Raw genomic sequence first — 22548 nt, 5'->3', positions numbered from 1 at the left:
ACCTCCAACAACGAATCACAACAATACTTCTAACTCGAAGAATGAACAACGATAACGTTAATCGGATCAACCAGCAATCTAACAATGATGATAATAACAATAATTATAATAACAACACATTCAACAATAATTCCATTCACAACAACAACGATAATAGTAATAAAAACTATAATAATAATAATAATGATAAAGATAATAATAATAAAAACAATTAATTTCGCGACTCATAATTAATTAATAGCTAATTAATAAATTTATAAATAATGCACTGACGATCTATCTACAATAATTTTTATTAAATGTTTGTTAATAAAAATAAAGATTCAATTTTAAACGGACTTATTGTCTTAGATAAAAATTTACCAAGACAAATTAAAAAATTTGAATACAAGTTACAAGTTGATAAACAGTGGAATTTACGGTGGAATTTATTACATATTGTCAAGAATTCGGTCTTCTACCAACATATATATACAATATTTATACATATACAAGTTCGCTTTCGAATAACCTGATTTATTAATCTAAGAAGAAAAATTAAAATCCAGGATCGATTACAAAGCCAATAATAATAAAATATAACCACGTGCTATTTGCATTTCTATATAAGTAATGAAAGTAATGAAACATAATTTACAAGCACAGAATAGAAATACATAAATAATTATATGAATTATAATTTCCATCTCTCTCCCTCAAGTCACTTTTTGAGGTACATAAAGCGACAATTTATTAATGTGAAAAAAATGATTTCTTCTTCTTCTACTTCCAAGATCGGCGGTGAAATCTTGCTAAGAATTTTAAACGGACCAACTCTTATTCTGTCCATTTTACTCCCATTCTGGATATAGACTTGATTGCCCACTTCAAATTCGTACTCTTGACGATTTTTGTCAACCCTTTTCTTGTTTATTTCAAAATTTTGCATAGAATTTCGACTGGCTTATATTCTATCTGCAGTTAAATCGCTTTTCGGTAAGTCATATACTCCATATGACTTTATGCTTTATGTCATACTCCATAGTTGACTATGCCGTATAATAAGTATTCCGGTTCAAATTTCGTGGAACTATGAATTGTCCGATTGTATTCTTTGACACATTCGTCTGCAATAACGGACCATGCCTGTTTTTCTCCACTGTTAAGTTTACATCTTATTCTGTTTACAAGTCTTTCATTTAGTCCATTTGATTGAGGGCAATCTACGCATTTAAAAACCACTTGATTATTTGTTTAGATACTGCTTTAGTTCTGTAGAATTAATTCCGGTGGTCGGCTAAAAGTATTTTAATATTATTTTTCTTAGCAATCGGGTCAATTAACTTTATGAAATCTGCTGCGCATTGGCTTTTTGTAGTGGAGATCCAAGCATATCTACTAAAATGATCTACCAAAATATGCATATATTTCTTTGGTGACATATTACCGGCAAATCCACCAACTGTGTCAATGAACATAATTTGGAATGGTTCTGTCGCGGGTCCTAATTTTGACATTAATCCGATGATTCTATTTCTTCTAGTTTTGTTTTCTAAGCATATAGTGCAACTTTTACAAAATTCTTCAATTAGTTGATCAAAGTTTTTGAAATAATAAAATGGTCTTATTTTCTCTTTCAATGTTCCAGCTCAGATATGTCCATAATATTCATGTACCTTTTTTATTATTCTTAAACCAAATTTATCAGAAACAAATATCCTTGATTTGTACTTCAATTTTTTGTAAATAAAACCAAGGCGTTTTTCAATCTTCTTGGCACTCTTTAATTCAGTCATGTTATCATTTTGATCCTGAAGAATTTTAGGTCTTTCAATTAAATTTACTACTTGGACTGCATCCTCATTTTCAAAATATTCCAATACTGGTGATCGAGAAAGTAAATCAGCCATTATATTTTCCTTTCCTTTCTTATAAATAATTTTAAAGTTGAATTAAGACAAATAGTGCACTAAATCGCCCAATATTTTATCTGTTCTACTTTTAGTTTTTAGATTCTCTAGAGGTTTGTGGTCACTACAAACAACAAATTCACGACCAATCAAATAATATTGCCAGCATTTTATTGCGTCTTTGATAGCTTTGCATTCAAGATGGATAATGTCCATTTTCTTTTCTTTTTTTAATAATTTTCTTGAGAAGTATGCGACAGGATGTAACATACCATCAGGATGTAACATACCATCAGGATGTAGTTATTTCAAAGTAGCTCCAATTCCTTTATAACTGGCATCAGTTTCAATATAAGTGTCTTTGGCTTTAAGGTAAATGGCTAAGATTGGCTGAGAACATAAATATTCTTATATCAAGTTGAAAGAATCTTCACAATCTTCACCAATGAAACTTAACATTTTTTTTCAAAAGCTTATGCAGTGGTTAAAATTTTTGAGCACTATTTTCGATGTATTTCGATGTTAATAGATCCTAACACACTTCTAACTCCTGTTTTATCTGTTGGTCTCTTAAGATTCTTGATGGCGATTAAATTTTCTTGCTACTTTATTTTCTTGAATAAAATGTCCAAGATATTTAATGGTTTTAGCAGCGAACTTACATTTTTCTAATTTTAATTTAAAACCTTCTTCTGTGATAATTTGTAGAATTTTTTCAATATGAATAATGTGTTCTTCCCAAGAGCGTGAAAATATAAATATGTCATCGATATAGTTAATGCAAAAATTGTCCAGATTATTTCTTTTTATGATATTGGATAGAATACGTTGAAAAATTGCTGGAGAATTTTTAAGACCAAAGGGTAAACCTTAAACATGAATTTTCCATACTTATATGAAGTTTTTTCTCTATCTTCCTTTTTTAATAATATACACCAAAATGCAGAATTTATATCAAGTACAGTGAAATATTTGCAATTTGATACTTTATCTATGACATCATTAGGGAATGGATAGCATTCATGAACTACTAATTTATTTAATCGTCTGAAATCAATGCAAAGTCTTGTCCGACGACCATCATCTTTTTTAAAGCAAGAGTTACAGGCGAGGAATCCGATTCTTCAATTAAATCAGCTTCTAATAACTTCTTGACTTGGGTCTTGATTTCCTCTTCATCAAACTAAGGAACATTTATATGGTCTTGCTGTTAAATATTCATCTCAGGTTAATTTTATTTCAGCTTCTTTAGACTTCACTTTTCCTACATCATATTTATCTTTTTCAAACATATGTTTGTACTTGTTTATTAAATTTAAAATATCTTTTCTCCTATTTTCATCTTCAATGTGGTCTAAATTTTCACAAATTGTATTATCCATATTTTCGCTAAAATTGACTTCTGAAATTTTAATTAAATTATTTTTTTCTGCCTTTTGTAGATTAAATTGGTTGTCAGTCAGTTCATCTGATTTAACCATGTTGTGATTGTTATTCATCTTATCTCTTTCTTCTATTTTGATGATCTTGCTTTTATTAATTCTTTGTAGAATGTTAAAATTTTCATCTTGAATTAGTTTGAACTTTTTTATTGCATCTAGACCCATAGGACAATAATAGGTCATAGGAAAAATTGATATTTTTGACTACGTATGTTTAAATTATCCGTTAAATTACCAACCTTAACAACTATATTTGCCCGGGCCGAACTAAAATTGAACCCACTGATGGTTTTGAAAATACTTCTATTATTCATTAAGCCTAGTTTTAAAATATCTATGATTTTCCTATTTATTAGAGTTATATTTGATCCACTATCATAAACCGCTTTAACTTTTAATTTATGATCGATTATTAAGTTTACTCTTATCAGTGCATTCAATTTTCCCGGGCTTTCTAGTTTAAAGATTTCTTGTCAATTTCAATTTTCATCATATGTGCTTCGTCATCTGTTTGGTAGTTAGTATCATGAATATTAATTTCGCTTTTTGATGAGTAAAGAGTCTTATTTCTACATTCATTTGTTGGATGATATCGATTTTTCCAGCCCAATTCTTCACACATAAAACATGGTTTATTTGCTGTGGTATTAATATTCTTCTCTGACCTGATAAAATTTGGTCTAACAAAATTTTCTTTATTTAGAGTGTTATTTTCATATCTTTGATTTTGTTTATTTAGAGTATCATTTGTCTTTGCTTTTACTTTGTATTTTGGTACCAAAATTTCTTTGTCTACATTTTCATATTTCTGTTTGTGTTGATAAAGTTGCTTTTTCTTGACATCCGTATTGTATGGTATTTCATTACTTAAAAATTTATTGTCATATTTCGGCTTGATGTTAGAAACGCATTCATCAATTTTTGTTAGTCCTTTGAACAGTTTCTCAATGGTCGTTATTTCTTCTCTATCAAGCTGGTTTTGTATTTCTACAGGAAGGCCCATAACGATCATGTTTATTCTCGACATTTCAATTTCAATTTCTAAACATAGGTTTTCCTTCGCTAAGGCGTAGTCTATTAAAGAACCACCTAAATATTTGTAATTATATGCGGTTCTTATTTTTTTCCAACCTCTATCTGCAAAAATGGTCAGAAAGGACTTTCTCCATCCTAACCAATTAGTTAAGCCAATCTTTTTTAAATTTGATTCGTACCAATCTTTCGGTGACCAAGATAAAAAGAAGCGTAATGCTTCTATGACATTAGTAGGATTTAGAATTTTATGCCTTCTACATTCATTTTCAAATTTCTCTATCCATTCAGAAGGGTTTTGCTTTTTGTTGAATTTTTCCAGAATAAATTTTTTTTCAACGTCTTGCAGCTTAAAGTTATCATTCAGACTTAGCTTAGCTTCTAATTCCTTAATTCGTTCATTTAAAAAATTGTCATCTGATTCATGTTTATCAATAATTTTTTCTTCTAACATATTATCTAAAAAACATAGATTTTCGTCTTCGTCGTAATATTCTTTTCTCAATTCTTCATTGAGTTTGATGCAAATTGTGCGATAATCGTTGATAGGTTTGATAGAATTAATTATATTGATTATTGCTCGCTTCGTAGATAGAGCTTCGTGCAAACTTAAATCATTCTTCTCTTCAGGTAGGACATACCATGTTTCTTTATTTTCCGATATGCCCGCTAATTTAAAGTCGTCATTATTTCTTTTAATAATATGAAAATACAACTTACTTGTTTTTGAAGCCATCTTCTTTTTGTAATTTAATTTATAAGTTGGCTTTCGAATAACCTGATTTATTAATCTAAGTAGAAAAATTAAATTCCAGGATCGTTTACAAAGCTAACAATACCAAAGTAATGAAACATAATTTACAAACACAGAATAGAAATACATAGATAATTATATGAAATATAATTTACATATATATAATATATGTATATGCTTTATGTTATATATATATATATATATATATTATATATATATATATATATTTATATATATATATATAATAGAAATATGGCCTATACGCTTCATCATGAACACAAACGACTTTTATATTAATTTTGATAAATTGGATAATAATTATAGAATTATTGTTAGAAATATTGAAAAGATCAATCGTAAACTTTCAAAACTAAAAATTCGGTCGATTTTATCAAACATTTTTTATTATTTTTATTTATATATATTTATATATATTATTTATATATTTATGTATCACTAAAAATTCTGATTGTATCAAATATTATTTATATATATATATATTACAATTATTTATATTTTTTTATATTTTTTAATATTTCAATAATATTTTTTTTAATATTTTCGACATTGTTCAACTTGTAGCTGAGTTTATTGTTTATTAACTAGAAGTGATCTTTATAAATAATTGTATTTATGATATTCTAAACTCAATATATATTAATATATATATATAACAATATACAAGTTGCAAGTACTGCTGTATATATATACCGAACTTTACACCATTGATTCACCAGTAAAACAACAATCAATATCAGTGTCATAAGCGACAGTGTCAAAAGTTACATTAATTCTAACAACGGCTACTGCGTTTATACTATTCAATTGTCAGTATCATCAACTGGCTAATATACTGTGAAACCTGCAGTTTAGGGATCGATGTAAGAAAATTAACAATATTGTTGCTTATTCGACGCTGATGTTCATGATTGCAATTTACATCAAGCAAGCACTTTATAAAATACTGTGAAACCTGCAGTTTAAAGATTGATGAAAGAATATTAACAATATTGTTGCTTATTTGACAGAAATAAACTTTGGTCTTGGCAGGCAGGCCGGCAGCTAAAAAGCTTTATCAGTCAAGATTGGAGGAACAAGTTCGACGTTGATGTTCATGATTGCAATATACATCAAACAAGCACTACATAAAATGCTGCGTAATGATTTGACTATAATTTAGGTTGGTCACAAAACCAAACAACAACAACTTAAAATTATTTTCGTTTGATACAACTTTGTACTAAGCTAATTATTAAAATGTTAAAAAGCTTTGTTTTACCAAAAGCGATTTCGGTAGCATTTTAAACATATACTAAAAATATATTACCCATCTTAATCAAAAAAACCTTTTTACAGAATTAAACCCGGGTTTGGCGAAAATTGATTTTATTCTACCTGATTTTATAAAAATTTGTACAAACAATTCAAAATTAATAAAAAATATCAGTCAAACTAACCACAAAAATTTACGTTGGCAATTAAGAGACTGTTATCACTGCAACTTCGAATCAAATTCTGATCTTTTACTGCTGATTCTAGTTATGTATGTATGTATAGTTGATATATGATTTAAAAAAAAAATGGAATTGACCATTTCAAAATATAAGCAGTTTGGCACTAAAAGAAACGAATATTTAAACAGTTTTACTCTAATCTATTTAATAGCTTTTTTGAAAAACCACAAGTTAAAAATAATATTACCTAAAAAAATGTTTTAATTCTGGAAACATTAATTTACATAAATATTACATAAATTTAAATAAAGTTCAGAATCATACAATATAAATCTATTAATAGCGTACAGACAGCTACTATAATGTGGGTCCCCAGTCACATTGGAATTAAAGGAAACGAAGAGGTAGATCAGATTACAACTTTAGAATACAAAAATGCTAAGTTGTATAACTTTTAAAATAACTTTTGATGGATTAATGAAGGGAAGAGCCGAAGAAAAGTCAAATATAAAAACCAAGATGTCAGTCTATTAGAATACAACACCTATACAAACTTTTTTAATCTTTGTTTTGCAGTTTAACGGCGTTTTAACGGATCTTTACGCCCTGGGGTCATCACAGTACTGGTTTTGTGACTATATGTATTTGGCGCTTCTCAACTCTTTAAATCTTGTTTAACATATCGATCTCCTTCAGAAACGAGATCAAAACTTCCAGATTCCTACTTTGGAACATCGACTCCACAAATAATGGCACTCCATGTTTATTTCTAATCTCAACGTATCTTTTGCACTCTATTAGTATTGAAGAGTGGATTGATTTCACAAAAAGGAGGGTTTGTTTTTTGAGGATCCATGGTTGACTGCTGAATGGCCTATTTTTAATCTATTGATTTTTGTTTGCATATGGCGATTTAAATGTATTTTTAATTGTTCTGTTATTTACTGTCGGTGTACTCAACTTTAAAAAATTTGAGATTATGTTCAACCCTTGTTGCCATTTTCGTTAATAATGTTATTTATTAAATGCTTCAAATCAGTGGCTGGAATTGGAAGACATGAAATCGGAATTGAATGAACTTGTAACGCTATCTGATCTACCTCTTCGTTTCACACACTTTAATTCCAATGTGACTGGGGACCCACATTATAATCAATTTATTGTTATTGTTCAAGATGTTATGGATATGGTTTTGCATTTGTATTATTAATTGATACTGAAGTTTGTATTGACTTAGAACAGAAAGAAAAGACAAGGAATCCGAGAATATTATGAACTCTCTTTCAGTCGATTGCGTGATAAATTTTAACGCCATATCTATGGCAAATATCTTTGCAGTGTATATTGAAGCAGAATCTAGAAGGTATGTCATTGATGTATAAATGTTTTTGGTCGGCTCCCAAAGTGGAATAAGATAGAACTTTAATTAAATTAAGTGCCCTGAAGCATTTTCTTTTTATTCCTAGATGTTTGTACTTCCGTGAAAATTCCATAATATTATCTTGAAAACTTAATTTAGGGATAATCTTTTTTGTTTTTCTTGAGAATAGCATGGCCCTAGATTTTGATTTTGAGAATTTTATTCCATTTTCCAAGCCCCAATGTTCAATGGATTTTATAGGTTTGTTTATTTCATCTTGCATTTTGTTAAGGTTTTTGTTTTTGAAAATGATTGTGAGACAAACTATTGCATTTTTAGGAAATAATTTAAGAATATTAACTAAGTTTAGACAAAGAATATTATCTAAGTTTATACCTCTGCCTTGAGGTATGTCTAGTTCCGGGTACATCGTTTCTGAAAGGACATTATTAATCTTTACTTTAAATGACCTGTTTGAAAAAAAAAACTTAGGATGAATTTGGGCAAGCGTCCTTTTAATTCAATTTCGTGCAATATTTTACAGACGCCATATTTCCATGCTGTGTCAAATGCTTTCTCGATGTCCAAAAACAATGTAATCACTTGTTCACTTTGAATTAATGATTTTCTTATATAAGTTTCTAAAGTAACTAAATTATCTGATGTGGATCCCTAGATGCCACCAGTAAAAATTTGATAATATTCCATTTGCTTTAAGATACCAGTTCAATCTATTATTTACTATTTTCTCCATGATCTTGCAGGTACAGCAGGTCAAAGAGATTGGTCTGTAATTTTCTGGATTGTTCTTGTTTTTTTTGAGGCTTATTAATAGGTATGATTATTGCTTGCAACCATCAATTTGTAACTTTTGTGTTGAACCACATATAATTATAGATTTTTAAAAGCACATATTTTGGGAGAGATTTTTCAGCATTTTGTAAGTGATATGATCAGGTCCAGAAGCTGACTCTTTACTGTCATTAATTTCAAATAGAATTTCTCGCATGGTGATAGCGTTAACCTTGTGTTATGTTAACCTTGTTCTTTTGAGTTGAAATCTAATATATTTTTTTCTTCTCTGGTTTTAATGATTGCAAAGGTCATATTTTGGATTTTTGAGTTTTGGTAGAAGTTGTTTGCTAATATATTTGAAATCTACTCATCAGAACTGTATAATTTGCTATTTAAAATTATTTGGCTGATTTTATTATCATTATTTTTATTTTTCATTTTCTTGATCATTTCCCAGACTTTATTAATTCATCTATTAAGATAATTGATGAAAAAATCCCACAGAGCCTCTTTTCTTCTTTTACGGTTTTGCGAGCTTCAGCTTTTAATTTTTTATAATTGATGAAGTTTTTAAATATTTTGAATGCGTTTTACTTTGCATCTCTGCATTTATCATTAAGACAAAGATTTATTATCTTGGACTTTTTTTTTGTATAACCGGGGTTGTTTGTTTTATTATTGTTGTTATGGTGGCTATCCATCTGTCCATTGAGTAGTCATCTATTCTCAAATTCTTTTCCTGTCTTTTCTGTCATATTTTTTAATTTAAGCCAATCAGTTTTATTATAATTTAATCTTTCTCTTTGTTTGTTGAAGATTTATTTTTAATTGTTAGTATTATTGGGAAATGATCACTGCCATGAAGATCTTCTTCAGCATCCCATTCAATATTCTCAAAGAGGGTACTACTCCATAGTAGACAAGGCGAGGTCAATTATAGAAGATGAGTTTGTGTGTTCTTGAAAAAATGTTATTTTGGTTGGTTTGAAATCATTTTCAACTATACTTTTTTCCAATTTAACTATAATCTGAATGAACGAGAAATACAAAAGCTAAAAGTTTGATTTATATGGAATTGGTCTCAAATTCGTTTTCTTTTAATAACGTTAAGTTATAAACATAAATTTAGTATTTTTCTCCATTTATTTTATATTCTGACAAAAAAATTAAATTTTTAAATGTTGAAAAACAATCTATGAGGATGTCTATCATATCATGTAAAAATGTAATAGAAAGACCAACATTCTTTGATTTATCAATCTTTACCAACTTTAAAAACCACATTAATTTTGGAATTCTATTTTAAGAATTTTTTTTGTGTTCTCAATTTCTAGCATAACTTGGTTTGTAGTTAACCAATAAATCTTATTCAACCACTTGACTTTTCAATCATAGTTAATTCCATTCAATACCTTTTTTATTCCTTCAAAATAATAACAAGATGTTTCGGAATAGTCCTGTACAGTCTTTAAAAAAAATCGAAATCTCTTTTCTCTTTTCCAGTTAACAACAAACACAAAAGTGCTTGACTGACGATGATTTTATGAATGTTTTATCTGATAATGAAAACTTAATTTTAGCCAGTTGTTTGGAATTTGAAGAACAAATATATCAATTCCATTATTAAAGTTCTTTTGTTTATTTAACTGATAGATTAATTATTTTCATGACGAAAGAAGTAAGGTGCCCAAGATTTTAAAAGATTCGAAAAAATAATAGAAACTTGGCTTTATAGCAACTGGCATCTTTGCCAAAAAATACTTTGTTATTAAATCTATGAAATAAAAACAACAACATGGTGCTAATTCGAATTTAAATTCGTCTCTATGCTCTTGAAAAAAGTTATAAAATGTCATTATTTGACAAAAAATTTGAAGACTACGTTAAACATGAAGTTGGAATGGAGTCATCAGAGCTCATTTCTCCATTGCAGATTTTAAATTCGTCACCATACTCTTGAAAAAAGTAATAAAATGTCATTATTTGACAAAAAATTTACATAGATTTGAAAACTTAGTTAAACATGAAGTTGGATTGAGTCATCATTCTCCATTGCAGTAGATAAATGCTATTAAAACCAACATCCTCAGTAAATTCTTCCTATTTATTTTCAATATTTTCTAATCTTATAACTTCTTTAACAATAAATTTATTAAGCATTAAGTTGATATTTTCTAATCTTATAATTTCTTTAACAAAAGAGCTGACTTAATAAACTTGCTTATTAAACATTACGTGTTCAAGAACAGAATTTGAGATGACGGTAGGATATGTTTTGATTGTCATTATTTGACAAAAAATTTGAAATACATTTACATAGATTTGAAAACTCCGTTAAGCATGATGTTTAACCAGTTTATTTCTCCATTTCAGAAGTAGATAAAAGCTATTAGAACCAACATCATCAGTAAATTCTTCCAGTTTATTTTCAATATTTTTCAATCTTATAACTTCTTTAACAAAATTTATTAGGCATTACGTTAATATTTTCTAATCTTAAAATTTCTTTAACAAAAGAGCTAAATTATTAAACATTACGTGTTCAAGAACAAAAGTTGAGATGACGGTAGGTTATGTTTTGATTACGTTTAAACACTTTTGGTTATGAGAGTCCAACAAATCCTGAAAAAACACACCACTATCTTTCAACGATTTTGCTGTTCTTCAGTAGTTATAATTGAGTTTCAATTGTTGGTTTGGTGTATTTTTTCACTCAATGAAAAGAATACAACTGTTAAATTTGTTTCCATGATGAGTTTAAAGCATTCGTTTAGATTGAAAAAAAAACGTTCTAACAAAAACTAACTTAACTCACTATGATCGGCTGATGGAACCAGTGGCAATGATTTTGACATCGATAAATCGTTTTTGTTGATTGGTTTACCAAAATTTAAACCATGATTTTTTGCAGTTGATTCTTTGCAAAAATGCTGGGGTGAAAGGTCACCGCTAAATGATCTCAGACGTGTCATAGGATTTAAAGACTGACAATAAGTATCCAACTTTTTCATTATTGAAACTGTTAAGGAATGAAAAAAAAAAACTGAGGTAGTTAATTGTAACATAGAATATACCTCTTTCGTTACCATTTTCTTTTGATTGTTCTTCATTCTTTAAACCTGGAAATTTTTTTTTATAAAACTATGACCTTGACACACATTTTGAAACTGTATTATAATTCTTAACACAATTACTTAAAAACATCAAAACCCACTAACCCCCCTTAATCTTTTTAGTTTTTTGTTCGCTCATTTTATCGAGTGGTAAATCGTTAAAATCAAGATTATACACATGCTTGCTTAACACACGAGTCAACATATCCATAGCTTTCTGAAGTAATGAAATCATAAAATAAGCTTTATGCCAATTTAAAAACCAGGATTATCATTCAACATTAGATGCCAAAAAATAATTTTCTTAGTGTACGTTCAATAAACTAACTTAGCAAGCCTATATTGCGACAATTATGAACAATTTCCTTGAATTCTCTATTTTTAGTTGCGGTCAAGTTTGCATGTTTTTTATTTGCTCTGATGTTTAAAATTTAGTGCTGCCATAATATTTTAATTTTACTACGCAACCAGCACGAAAAACCTCATACTTTATATATGATTAATTGATAGATTGATTGATAAAATATTCACAAATTGGAATGAACATCTAAATGATACCAATTTTTTAATCCGCTTCAAATCTACACTCGTCGGTAATCAGCTTGAAGACTCGTATAACAAAATAACCAAATCAACAATTTTACAACTTATACGAGGGCTTTTTTTTAATTTTTTTTTCAGTAATTAAAAAAAAAAACTCTAAATTGTTTTAACTTTTACGGTTTATTAAATGACGTATGTAACGTAAAGCTAACGGTAAATTTTACGGATAACGTTAAATTTGACAAAAGAAAATCAATGCTTACCTCTATAGATACAAATAAAAAGTTTAGAAATCACGCATTGATTTGGTCATCTTAAAAAGAGAGCAATAGGAACCGGTCCATTGAAACCAATAACATAATATATTATAAAAACTTTATGTCTAATAATGAAAAAATAATAAGAAATATAGTCATGAAGAACGTCAAAACTACCAATTGGAATAACGAATTACAACAATAGAACTTTGTTAATAAAAATATCTGTAATAAGAAACAAGTCAATAAGGTAAAGTAATCGAAATATTCCTTTAATTCCGAAAATATCGGATACAAAACTACGAAAATTAATTAACAAAGAAGTGCCATAAAAATCATTTAATCGACAATCTCGGAACAACAATTATTAGAGATAGTCAACAATAACACAAAGATACTGTATCACAAAATGAATACATTTTAACTTAAAGTTGCAGAAGCACTCTACATAAACCAAGAGAACCATGTAATAAATATACAATGCAATAACTATCGGCAAAGAAACTACAAATAAAAAAAACAATGGATCAACACAAAGTGCCAATAAAGAGATTAATTAATTAGACAATAAAGTAGGAACGCAGTCAATTTTGAAACCAATAAAGTTGGGACACACAGATATAAGTATATATAAAACACTTAACAACCAATAGCCGATAAAACACTATTTGAAAATGGTAAAGGATTACCGAAAAAAAGCTTTTTTTGTATGATAAAAATGAATAAAAAGTATTAAAAACTTTGTTTTCTCAACAGATACTCAACAATAACACAAAAGTACTGTATCGCAATAGAAAAATTTTTCAACTTGAAATTGAAGAAGCACTTTATATAAACCAAGAAAACTCTGTAATAAATATACAACAGAACGCAATAACTTTACTAAAGAAAAAGAAACTATAAAACTAAAATTACTAAAACTAAAAAAAAACAATCAGCGCAAGATAACGATGATATAAATACAAAAAAAAATATTGAAAAATTGAACCAGAAACTGATCAAAGCTGAAAATGATGATATATATATATATACTATGCAAAGTGAATTATATATATATAATTATTAATTAATATATAATTAACTAATTTATTGGATTAGGAACGCCCATATAAAATTTTATATATATATATATATATATATATATATATATATATTATCGATTCTGGTTCTGCAGTTGTTTTTCATCACAAAAGATGACGTTCTTTGGTTGAAGTAGTATATTCGTAGTAGGGATGCACCGAAGTTCGGCCAACACCGAAGTTCAGCCAACACACAGTCCCTGTATCTCTCCCAAACATCTCCATCCTTACCACTCTCCCAATTTTCAGCCACCTTCACTTCAAATGCCTTCCTCACCTCTGCATCCTGCAACTTCCATGTATTTCTCTTTGCTGTCACATCCATCACAACTATACTATGCTGCAGCATACCAGGTATCGCCATCACATTCTTCACATACTTCCTATGTTTGGCCCTTACCAATATATAGTCTATCATCGACCTATGCTCCCCTGACCTATATGTAATCAATCGCGCTGGTTCCCTTGTAAACCAGGTATTCCCCACCACCATGCTATGTACATCCGCCAACTCCAACACTCTACGCCCTTCCTCATTCCGTATAACATATCCCCATCCCCCATGTACACCTTCATATCCGTCTGCATCCGCCCCAACATGACCATTCAAATCACCCAACAACACCACAAACTCATCCAACCCCGCTTGCCCAATCTCGTCAGAAACATCATCATAAAACCTATCCTTTTCCTCTTCCTTCCTACTTTGTTGCGGAGCATATCCTGATATCCTCACTATTACTTTTCCAAACACCATCACCACTACAATTACACCATTGCTTCTCCGCCTCACTTCCAACACCTTCACCATTTCTTCTCTTACCATCACACCAACTCCTCCCGTACCATCATCCCCCTTCCACCACAACTTATATCTTCCACCTTTAGCCCCCACAAACCTTGTACCTTCACCCTTCCATCTGATCTCCTGTATTGCAGCCACGTCAACAATTCTCCTCCACCACTTCCAAACTTCTTCCTGTCAACGTGCCTACATTCCAAGTACCAAACCTCCAACTCCTACAAGGAGTCCTTCCATCTACAGTGCCTTGCACCGCCACACTATAGAGTGGGGTGCCAGTAGCCAGACCATCCACAGGGCCTTGCACCACAACCCCATGGACTGGGTCTCCGGAGATTCTTCGCACCCTTTTCTGCCGGATACTGAGGGCCATTGTTATTTCCGTCATCATAAGTATTATTTTTATTTCATATTTCATTATTACTTTATTAATAATAATTAATTTACACATATTAATTATTATTTGTATATACATTAATTTTTAATAATAATTAATGTATAATATATATATATATATATATATAAACGTAAAATAATTACCCAAAAATATTTTCTACAAAAAATTAATGTATTCAAGTGCAAAAATATTTCAACTACAAAATTTGAAACCGTAAAAATTTATTTTGAGTTAGTATTTGATTTTGGTCCTGGGCATGACAATAAATAGCATCCCCGTTGCCTTGCGTGCTTTTGAACAAAAGGCTAGGCCAACCGCTTATAACTGGTGGTTGTCGTCAGGATGTCATCACAAAGAAAAACAACGGCTCCTAGTCCCCAGCAGGCCTTAAGTGGTCAAGGGGTGCCAAGAATCTTTGGGAAGTATGCAATAGTGGAGGGATGTTGCAGAAAAATTCAGAATGGCCCATCTATGGTACATAGACTTGGAACGCTCAATGTTGGATCACTGACTGGAATCGCAGAAATGCTCGAGAGTAGAAGAATTGACATCTGCTGCCTTCAGGAGATCCGATGGAAATCGAATGGTGTTTGTCATGTCAACTCAGACAAAGAAAAATATAAACTATTCTGGAATGGTCAAAAGACGGCAAAAATGGTGTTGGAAATTTTGTCAGAGAAGTACTGGATATTAAAAGGATTAATTCACGTCTCATGTGGATCAAGCTTCGCCTATAAAAGCAAACAATGATTATTTTTTCTGCATACGCACCACAGACAGGCGAATCAGAAGAGATGAAAGATGACTTCTGGGGTGCGTTCTCTGACACCATCTCAACAATACCAAAATCTGAAACAATCCTGATAGGAGGCGATCTCAATGGCCACGTTGGAGAGAAAACAGATAGTTTTGACAACGTACATGGCGGTTTTGGCTATGGAAAACGGAATGAAGATGGCAACCGCATCCTTGAGTTTGCTGAAATTCACGGGTTTTGTTTACTGAACACATATTTTAGAAAGAGGTTGGAACATCTCATAACATACAAAAGTGGACGCAAATTGATTTCTTCGCTGTCAAGCAACAACACTGAAGGCTATTCAAAAATGTCAAAGTTCTGCCCGGCGAATTATCTGTCGCCCAACATAGACTCCTTGTGGCAGACCTGGTTGTCGAACTGTCGAAACATAAGTCTAAACAAATGCCTCGGAGAATCAAAATGTAGAAGCTGAAAAGCAATATTCGTCGAGAAAAATTTCAACAGATAGTCGCAACACAGTTAGACCACCAATCGCAAGCCAGTACAGATTGGAGTACATAAAAAACCGTTTTGATAAACGCTGCAACTACAGTTTGTGGGAAAACTGATACAAAACGTCAGCATAAACGGGACACTTCGTGGTGAAATGACACTGCAAAAAAGTAATGGCAAAAAGACATGAAAGCTCTAGATTTAAATGAAATGGATACGACTGATCGTCTAACTTGGCGCAAAAAGTTGATGGCAAATCGGGGGACCGGGTTTCTGGACGCAAAATGAAGATTGATTGATTGATATATGTGTAAAGATATGACAAAATGGTATCTTAGCAATAACCTTGAGCAGGACTGCTGATTTTGTTAATAATAAAGTTGTAGCCATAGAAATCCTGTTTACTAGCGCGAGAAAGAAAGGCAAAAAAGGTTAGAGACCAGAATTAAAACTTGGAAATTGAGAATACCAGAAACCATGAGAGTATATTAAAATATGGTTCCAACATACTTTGACTTCGTTTTAAAAATACTAAAAACTCACTATTTTCGTGAAATAACAATTTACACTTTTTTAGAGTTAAAGTTCAATGGTGAATACTCATTTAACTAATTTGGCGCAAAATGTTGATGGCAAAGAAAACAACGTCCTACCTCTAGAAACTGTTGATGTTAAACAAAGATTGATTAATAGTATTTGATTTTAAAACATTAAACAGTCGTTAGATCCTATTCTACTCACTTTTTCATACGCCGTTCAAGGATTCCCAGAACAAATTATTACAATATATAACAAATTTGCTGCATCAACGTTGCTCTTGCTTTTAATGACACGGTTATTCAATTTTTTAAAGTTTCGGTTTTAAATGAATAATTTTTTTTACAATAAACTAAATTTAATTCTTTTACATTTACAGTGATCAAAAAACACATGTCATGATAATTGACCTTGTAAATGGACTATGCCGAACTTTGATTTTTGGCCAAATATTTCGTTGCATTTTTAATTTATAGCTTTGAACATAAACCATAAAGCTTACCATCCATTCTTTTATCAATTCCAAGCAGTGGGTTAGTGAAGACAACACATCAATTAATGACTGCCACAAACTTGAGCTAATATTTTTGTTCAAATTTGCTTTAATCCAAGTCACTATTAAGGTCTTTCGAAAAACATTTTAAAATTAATACAGCGGCAACAACAATTATAACAACACCAATAATAGCAAGACTAAAATAATTATATGTTCAAACGATAGATTAATTTCATTATTTACAATCTACAAGGAATAATTAGATTGAATTGAACACCTTAAACAATGGTTCCGAAAGCCGACTGGCTAATGTGTTTGCTTGGCAGTCCTGAGACATAACAACTTTGGTTATTTTCAACAAAACCATTAACAATTGTTCCCTAAACAAAACGAATCGATAAATAAAATTATAAACGACAAAAAATTATTTTGTTAAAAGCTAGATTAAAGTTATATGAAATGAATTACCATGTAGTTTTATCCATATGCAAATTCATTACGGAATATCTGTAGAGATTCAAAACTCTTTTACACATGTCCACCTACATAGTTGTCAAATAGCTCAGCATATTAATTTTATAAGCAATTAGAAAATTAAAAAAGAAGCAATTATGAGATAAATGACTTGAACTTACTTGACTATCCAATTGTCTGATAACTTCGTTACTATCGACTACTGGTGATGGAGAAAAACTCACCATAAAAACGTTAGAAGAAATGTTAAAAAAAAACCGGAGAGAATTTTGTAGGCCAACTTTAACATCATCTGGTGGGACAGTTACATCTGGTGTCGTAGTTGAAGCGAACAATTTGTTATGAATACCTCCAGTCAACAGATCAATCTAAATTAGCAATCAATAAAAGAGATTCACCTAAACACAATATTATTTAGTTTAGTTATATCAGTTACATTAGTGTTTATTTGAAAACTTTGAAACGTAACAGACTTTGATAACAGAATTAAACAATTCAAAAGAACACAAATATAATGGCAAAAGAACTAAAATTCCAGAAAAAGTGTCGACCTTGGATAGATATAAAAATCAGTTAACAGACGATAGTAATTGTATAAATTGTTGTTTTGGGTTATTTAAATATTTTTAAACAAATAAAATTCGGTAGACAAACATGAAAGCAACATAAAAAATTATTAACTAAATAAGTGAAAAATAACTAACAGAATTTGTAAGGGTTGTAGATTCTTGAAAAATAGCCGGAATATTTGATTGGTTGGCAATGACTTGATACCAATTCTTGAACACTGTTTGGAAAACCAAAATTTATTTATAAAAAATAGTAATGTAAAAAAATCGCAATCCAAATACATCTTCGTTGCAATAAACTAACATTAATTTTATTTTTTTTTAGTAAAAAAAATAATAAAAAAAACTCGATAATAAATACAAAATCCCATTACTTTACAATTAATTAATTATCAAAGATCATAAATAAATAAATAAAAAATTAAATGAAAACAATAAATGAAAATATATAAATAAACAAGTAAATAAATAATTAATTAAAAATTTTCTTTGAATAACAATGCAAGTTAATACGCGAGAAATCTTTGTATCAACACAAATTACATGTGATGAAGGATTTTTTTGTATTCGAAACAATCATAGCATCATAGGCTCAGAAATTTTAATCATTACATCATCTTGCTACACAATACACATTATATAAAACATTATACTTTTCTAAAATATTCATGTATGAAGACAATTAACTAAATAGTTTACCATTGATTACACGTCTTGTAGCATTGTAACTTTCATGGTGGTACTGAAGGAATGCCTATATAAATATGTTGAAAACATTAAAGTTTAAAAAGGTTAAAAATGCTTGAAACATCAAACTGACTTGTTTGAATACTTCGTGAACAATGTTGACATTTTCTCTGGTTGCATACAATACTAACCTAACCATTTCAGCAAGCCAACTACCGGAGACAAAAATACCTTTAACATCACCATTGCCTTCCAGACTCTCCCCATTATTCTCCCCATTTTTGTCTATACCTACTAGTGAACTATTTGCTGACAAAGTGCTTGTGTTGCTACTTGGAAATAAGTTTATTTCATTGTCGTTATTATTGTTTACACTATGCGGTTGTGATTTATGATTTTGAATAAAAGAAGAGCTAGAATAAGATTGATAATCTTTTATTTGTTGACGGTTGAATTCTACCGGCAGAAGTGTTTCCATTTTTCCGACAGATGAACTACTAGATGCTGACAACAATGCAGCTTTAATTCTTTAAATAATTCAATATTTTCTGTTATTAATGTTATAATTTATTATTATAGCCTTTACTGACCATTATATTTATTTTAAAAATTTGCATCATTCACATGAAAATAGCATAACTTAACCTACCTAAAAGTATAAACTTCAAAACTTAAAAGCTTAGCTAAATATAGCTTTTGATAGAAAAGACTCGAGATGTATGGGTGTAAATACTTGCACCCAAACAGCCTAGCAGCCAATTTTGTCAAAAACTTATATTGGAATATTGATAACAACATCAGTAAAATATAAACGTAAGTTTCTATCGTTTCTCAAATGAAGTGCAATCTGATGAAAACAAATTTGCAAAACTAATCTTTGTCTCAAGCTTAACACCCAATACAAGCAGACAACAGCGCTTTTTAAAATTTTTTATTGGCTATACAAACGCGTTTTGTTTACAACCGTCAAAATTTTATATTACAGTTTATCTTCTTTCTTATTTCATATTTCGAACACAACAAAATTTTTCGCACTTTCTCCACTTATTTTCAAGCTGCTGTTTTTAACATGCAGTTTCACAGATCGCAAACGACTTTCCATGGAATTAAAATATTAATTCTGTATCGGAGTTTCAGTAACAACTAAAAACTTTAGCATCTGTCACCTAATCAATTGCAATATATATTCTATATATTATTACTGTCGTTAAATTATGATATTATTATACGGGCAGACATTAAAATGTGCATGTACTTAGATGATAGATGTGATAGATAACACTGAGCAACAAAAAAAATTTTTGAGGAAATTTCCTAATTTTTTACAACTGATTTATGATAATTTGGCACCGCTGAGTCCGAAAATGACATCCGTTTCTCTAGGTCAGGTCCAGTTTTTCTGCTAAGTTAAATGTTTATTTTGTTTTATTTGTGAATAAATCAGTAAAATTTTTGTGCCATAATCGGTTTATTTCTATGACCATTTCTCATTCGGAATTGGTTTCAAAGAGAAAAAAGCGTTCTGAAACACAGTACCTTAAGTAAGGGTCATTAATGTTCGTCATTGTTAAGAATTTAGGGCTGGAACTTCCGTTTATTGGATACCCTGGAATGCTCAGCATCAGGGATGTCTCTCTTTAGAGTCCAGCAGTAATCAGCCATCATGACGGCATTCCAACGTCCCTGATACCTGGTCTCCATCTCCTTCATCTCCTGGTGGAATCTCTCTCCCTGCTCGTCGCTCATTGATCCAAGATTCTCAGGAAAACGATCCATATGTGAAAATAGATAATGCAGTTTGATGCTCATGTTGCATCCGAGTTTTTTGAAAGCAGTCACCATATTGTTGACAAGTTCAGCATAGTTTCTGGCCTTGTTGTTGCCAAGGAAGTTTTTCAAACGAGAACAAAAGCATTCCATGCTTCCTGTTCCACTTTGTTCATTGACTTTTCAAACTCTGGATCTCTGATGAGCCGACGGATTTGAGGACCGTCAAAGATACAAGCTTTTAACTTCACTATGGTTACTCCCGAAAATATCTGGCACATGTAATTGAAGCAGCCACCTTCCTTGTCTAGAGCTTTTGTGAACTGCTTGATCAAGCCAAGCTTGATGTGCAGTGGTGGGAAGAGTATCCTGTCTCTGTCCACCAGAGGGCTGTTGATAACGTTACTTGCTCTGCAAGGCACTAGTTCCTCTCGCACAGGCCAGTCCTTCTTCGTGTAATGGTGAGCAGTGTCCCTACTGTCCCACATGCACAGAAAACATGGGTATTTGGTGAACCCGGATTGTTGCCCCAACAAAAAATTCACCATCTTCAGGTCGACACAAATAACCCACTTATGCTGATCATAACGAATCATCTCCAGCACATACTTCACCGCTTCATACTTCTCCTTCAGTTTAGTAGAGTGAGCAAGGGGCACAGAGGCAAACTGGTTGCCGTTGTGCAGTAGAACACATTTCAGTGACCGCTTGCTGCTGTCAATGAACAGTCTCCAGTCTTCGGGCTTGTACTGCGGCACTCCTAGGTGGTGCAGAAGCTTTGCAATATCTGTGCAGTACACCAAGTCCTGCACCTCCGAGAAAAATTGGAGGTACTCTTGATGCCTGTTGCGGTACAGGGTGATGCGAGCACAGCCAGAGAGGAGGTTTTTTTTTTCAATCTGGATTCCAACAGTTCAGCAGAGGCCTTTGACAAGCTGAGGTCGCGAACTAGATCATTTAGCTCCTGTTGGGAAAAAAGCTGTGGAGTTTCATCGTCAACAACTGGCCATTCTTCTTCTGTTTCCTGATCTTCATCACTGGAGGATTCGTCATCACTGATGTCTTGAAGTTTGTGAAACACAGGTACTGGAATATCATCACAATGAGCTACAGGACGACGTGCGGATTGCAAATCAGGATACTCGAGGCTGCTTCGGTTCTTTCTGTTTATCCCAGTCAGATCGATGCTAAAGTAGCAGTCAGTGTCATGGTTTCTCTGCTCCCGCCAAACCATGGGAATTCCAAACTTCAGACACGTCTTCTTGCCCTTGGTCCACTGACGCAGATACACGGTGCAAGCCTTGCATACCATGTGTGGCGCCCAATCTTTATCCTGGTCACCAAGTTTAATACCAAAATAAGCATGGTAAGCACGCTTTATGAAACATGTGACTTGATTCCTGTTATGAACAAGTGTGTATTCACCGCAGATATAGCAAAATACGTCGGGTTTATTTTTACAAGATCTTCTCTTGGAAGCCATGTCGTTCGCTTGCGATTCGTTTGCAACTGATACCTATACTAATGCAATCTGCTATATGGCTCAGATTTGGAAAATGCTGACGTAACTATCCATAGTTATACACAGCCTCGTCCGGGCATGTCTGCGATTGTCTGATCACGTGACTGTAGTTACGTGATTTAGTGCATTGAACGTGTGTGTGTGTGTGTGTGTGTGTGTGTGTGTGCATAGGGGAAACATAAAAATACCAATTAATTAAAAATTGCAAATTCCTCATAGTGATGAAGTGATTAAGAACAAAGCATCACATACAGCGAAAATACCTGGGACTGTACCCAAAAAAGTGAAAATGAAGATATGGCCATAGCTTAGAAAGTTGACCTGATC

The 22548-nt window shown here is 31.2% G+C and overlaps 4 protein-coding genes across 4 annotated transcripts; 1 reads left to right on the top strand and 3 right to left on the bottom strand.

The window, feature by feature from the left end:
• Window positions 1-3785: 3785 nt before the first annotated feature.
• Window positions 3786-5099, bottom strand: HELRODRAFT_172735 (hypothetical protein; the record flags this gene model as incomplete). Its single annotated transcript, XM_009019390.1, has 1 exon — window positions 3786-5099. One exon carries the CDS (start codon window positions 5097-5099, stop codon window positions 3786-3788), a length of 1314 nt encoding a protein of 437 aa, XP_009017638.1.
• Window positions 5100-15259: 10160 nt separating this feature from the next.
• HELRODRAFT_172733 (hypothetical protein) lies at window positions 15260-15667 on the top strand (the record flags this gene model as incomplete). Its single annotated transcript, XM_009019389.1, has 1 exon — window positions 15260-15667. One exon carries the CDS (start codon window positions 15260-15262, stop codon window positions 15665-15667), a length of 408 nt encoding a protein of 135 aa, XP_009017637.1.
• A 1813-nt stretch (window positions 15668-17480) lies between these two features.
• Window positions 17481-19410, bottom strand: HELRODRAFT_172732 (hypothetical protein; the record flags this gene model as incomplete). The annotated part of the gene is made up of 4 exons (XM_009019388.1): window positions 17481-17582; window positions 17838-17986; window positions 18945-18999; window positions 19066-19410. 4 exons carry the CDS (start codon window positions 19408-19410, stop codon window positions 17481-17483), a joined length of 651 nt encoding a protein of 216 aa, XP_009017636.1.
• A 1097-nt stretch (window positions 19411-20507) lies between these two features.
• Window positions 20508-22182, bottom strand: HELRODRAFT_172731 (hypothetical protein; the record flags this gene model as incomplete). Its single annotated transcript, XM_009019387.1, has 3 exons — window positions 20508-20804; window positions 20867-21542; window positions 21611-22182. The coding sequence occupies 3 exons, from the start codon at window positions 22180-22182 to the stop codon at window positions 20508-20510; spliced, it is 1545 nt and encodes a 514-aa protein (XP_009017635.1).
• Between the last annotated feature and the right edge of the window lie 366 nt (window positions 22183-22548).

Source organism: Helobdella robusta, assembly GCF_000326865.2.
Source record: "Helobdella robusta unplaced genomic scaffold HELROscaffold_24, whole genome shotgun sequence".
NCBI classification, from domain to species: Eukaryota; Metazoa; Annelida; class Clitellata; order Rhynchobdellida; family Glossiphoniidae; genus Helobdella; species Helobdella robusta.
Note: the sequence above shows the minus strand (reverse complement) of the source record. Positions and strands in the feature narration are given on the sequence as shown.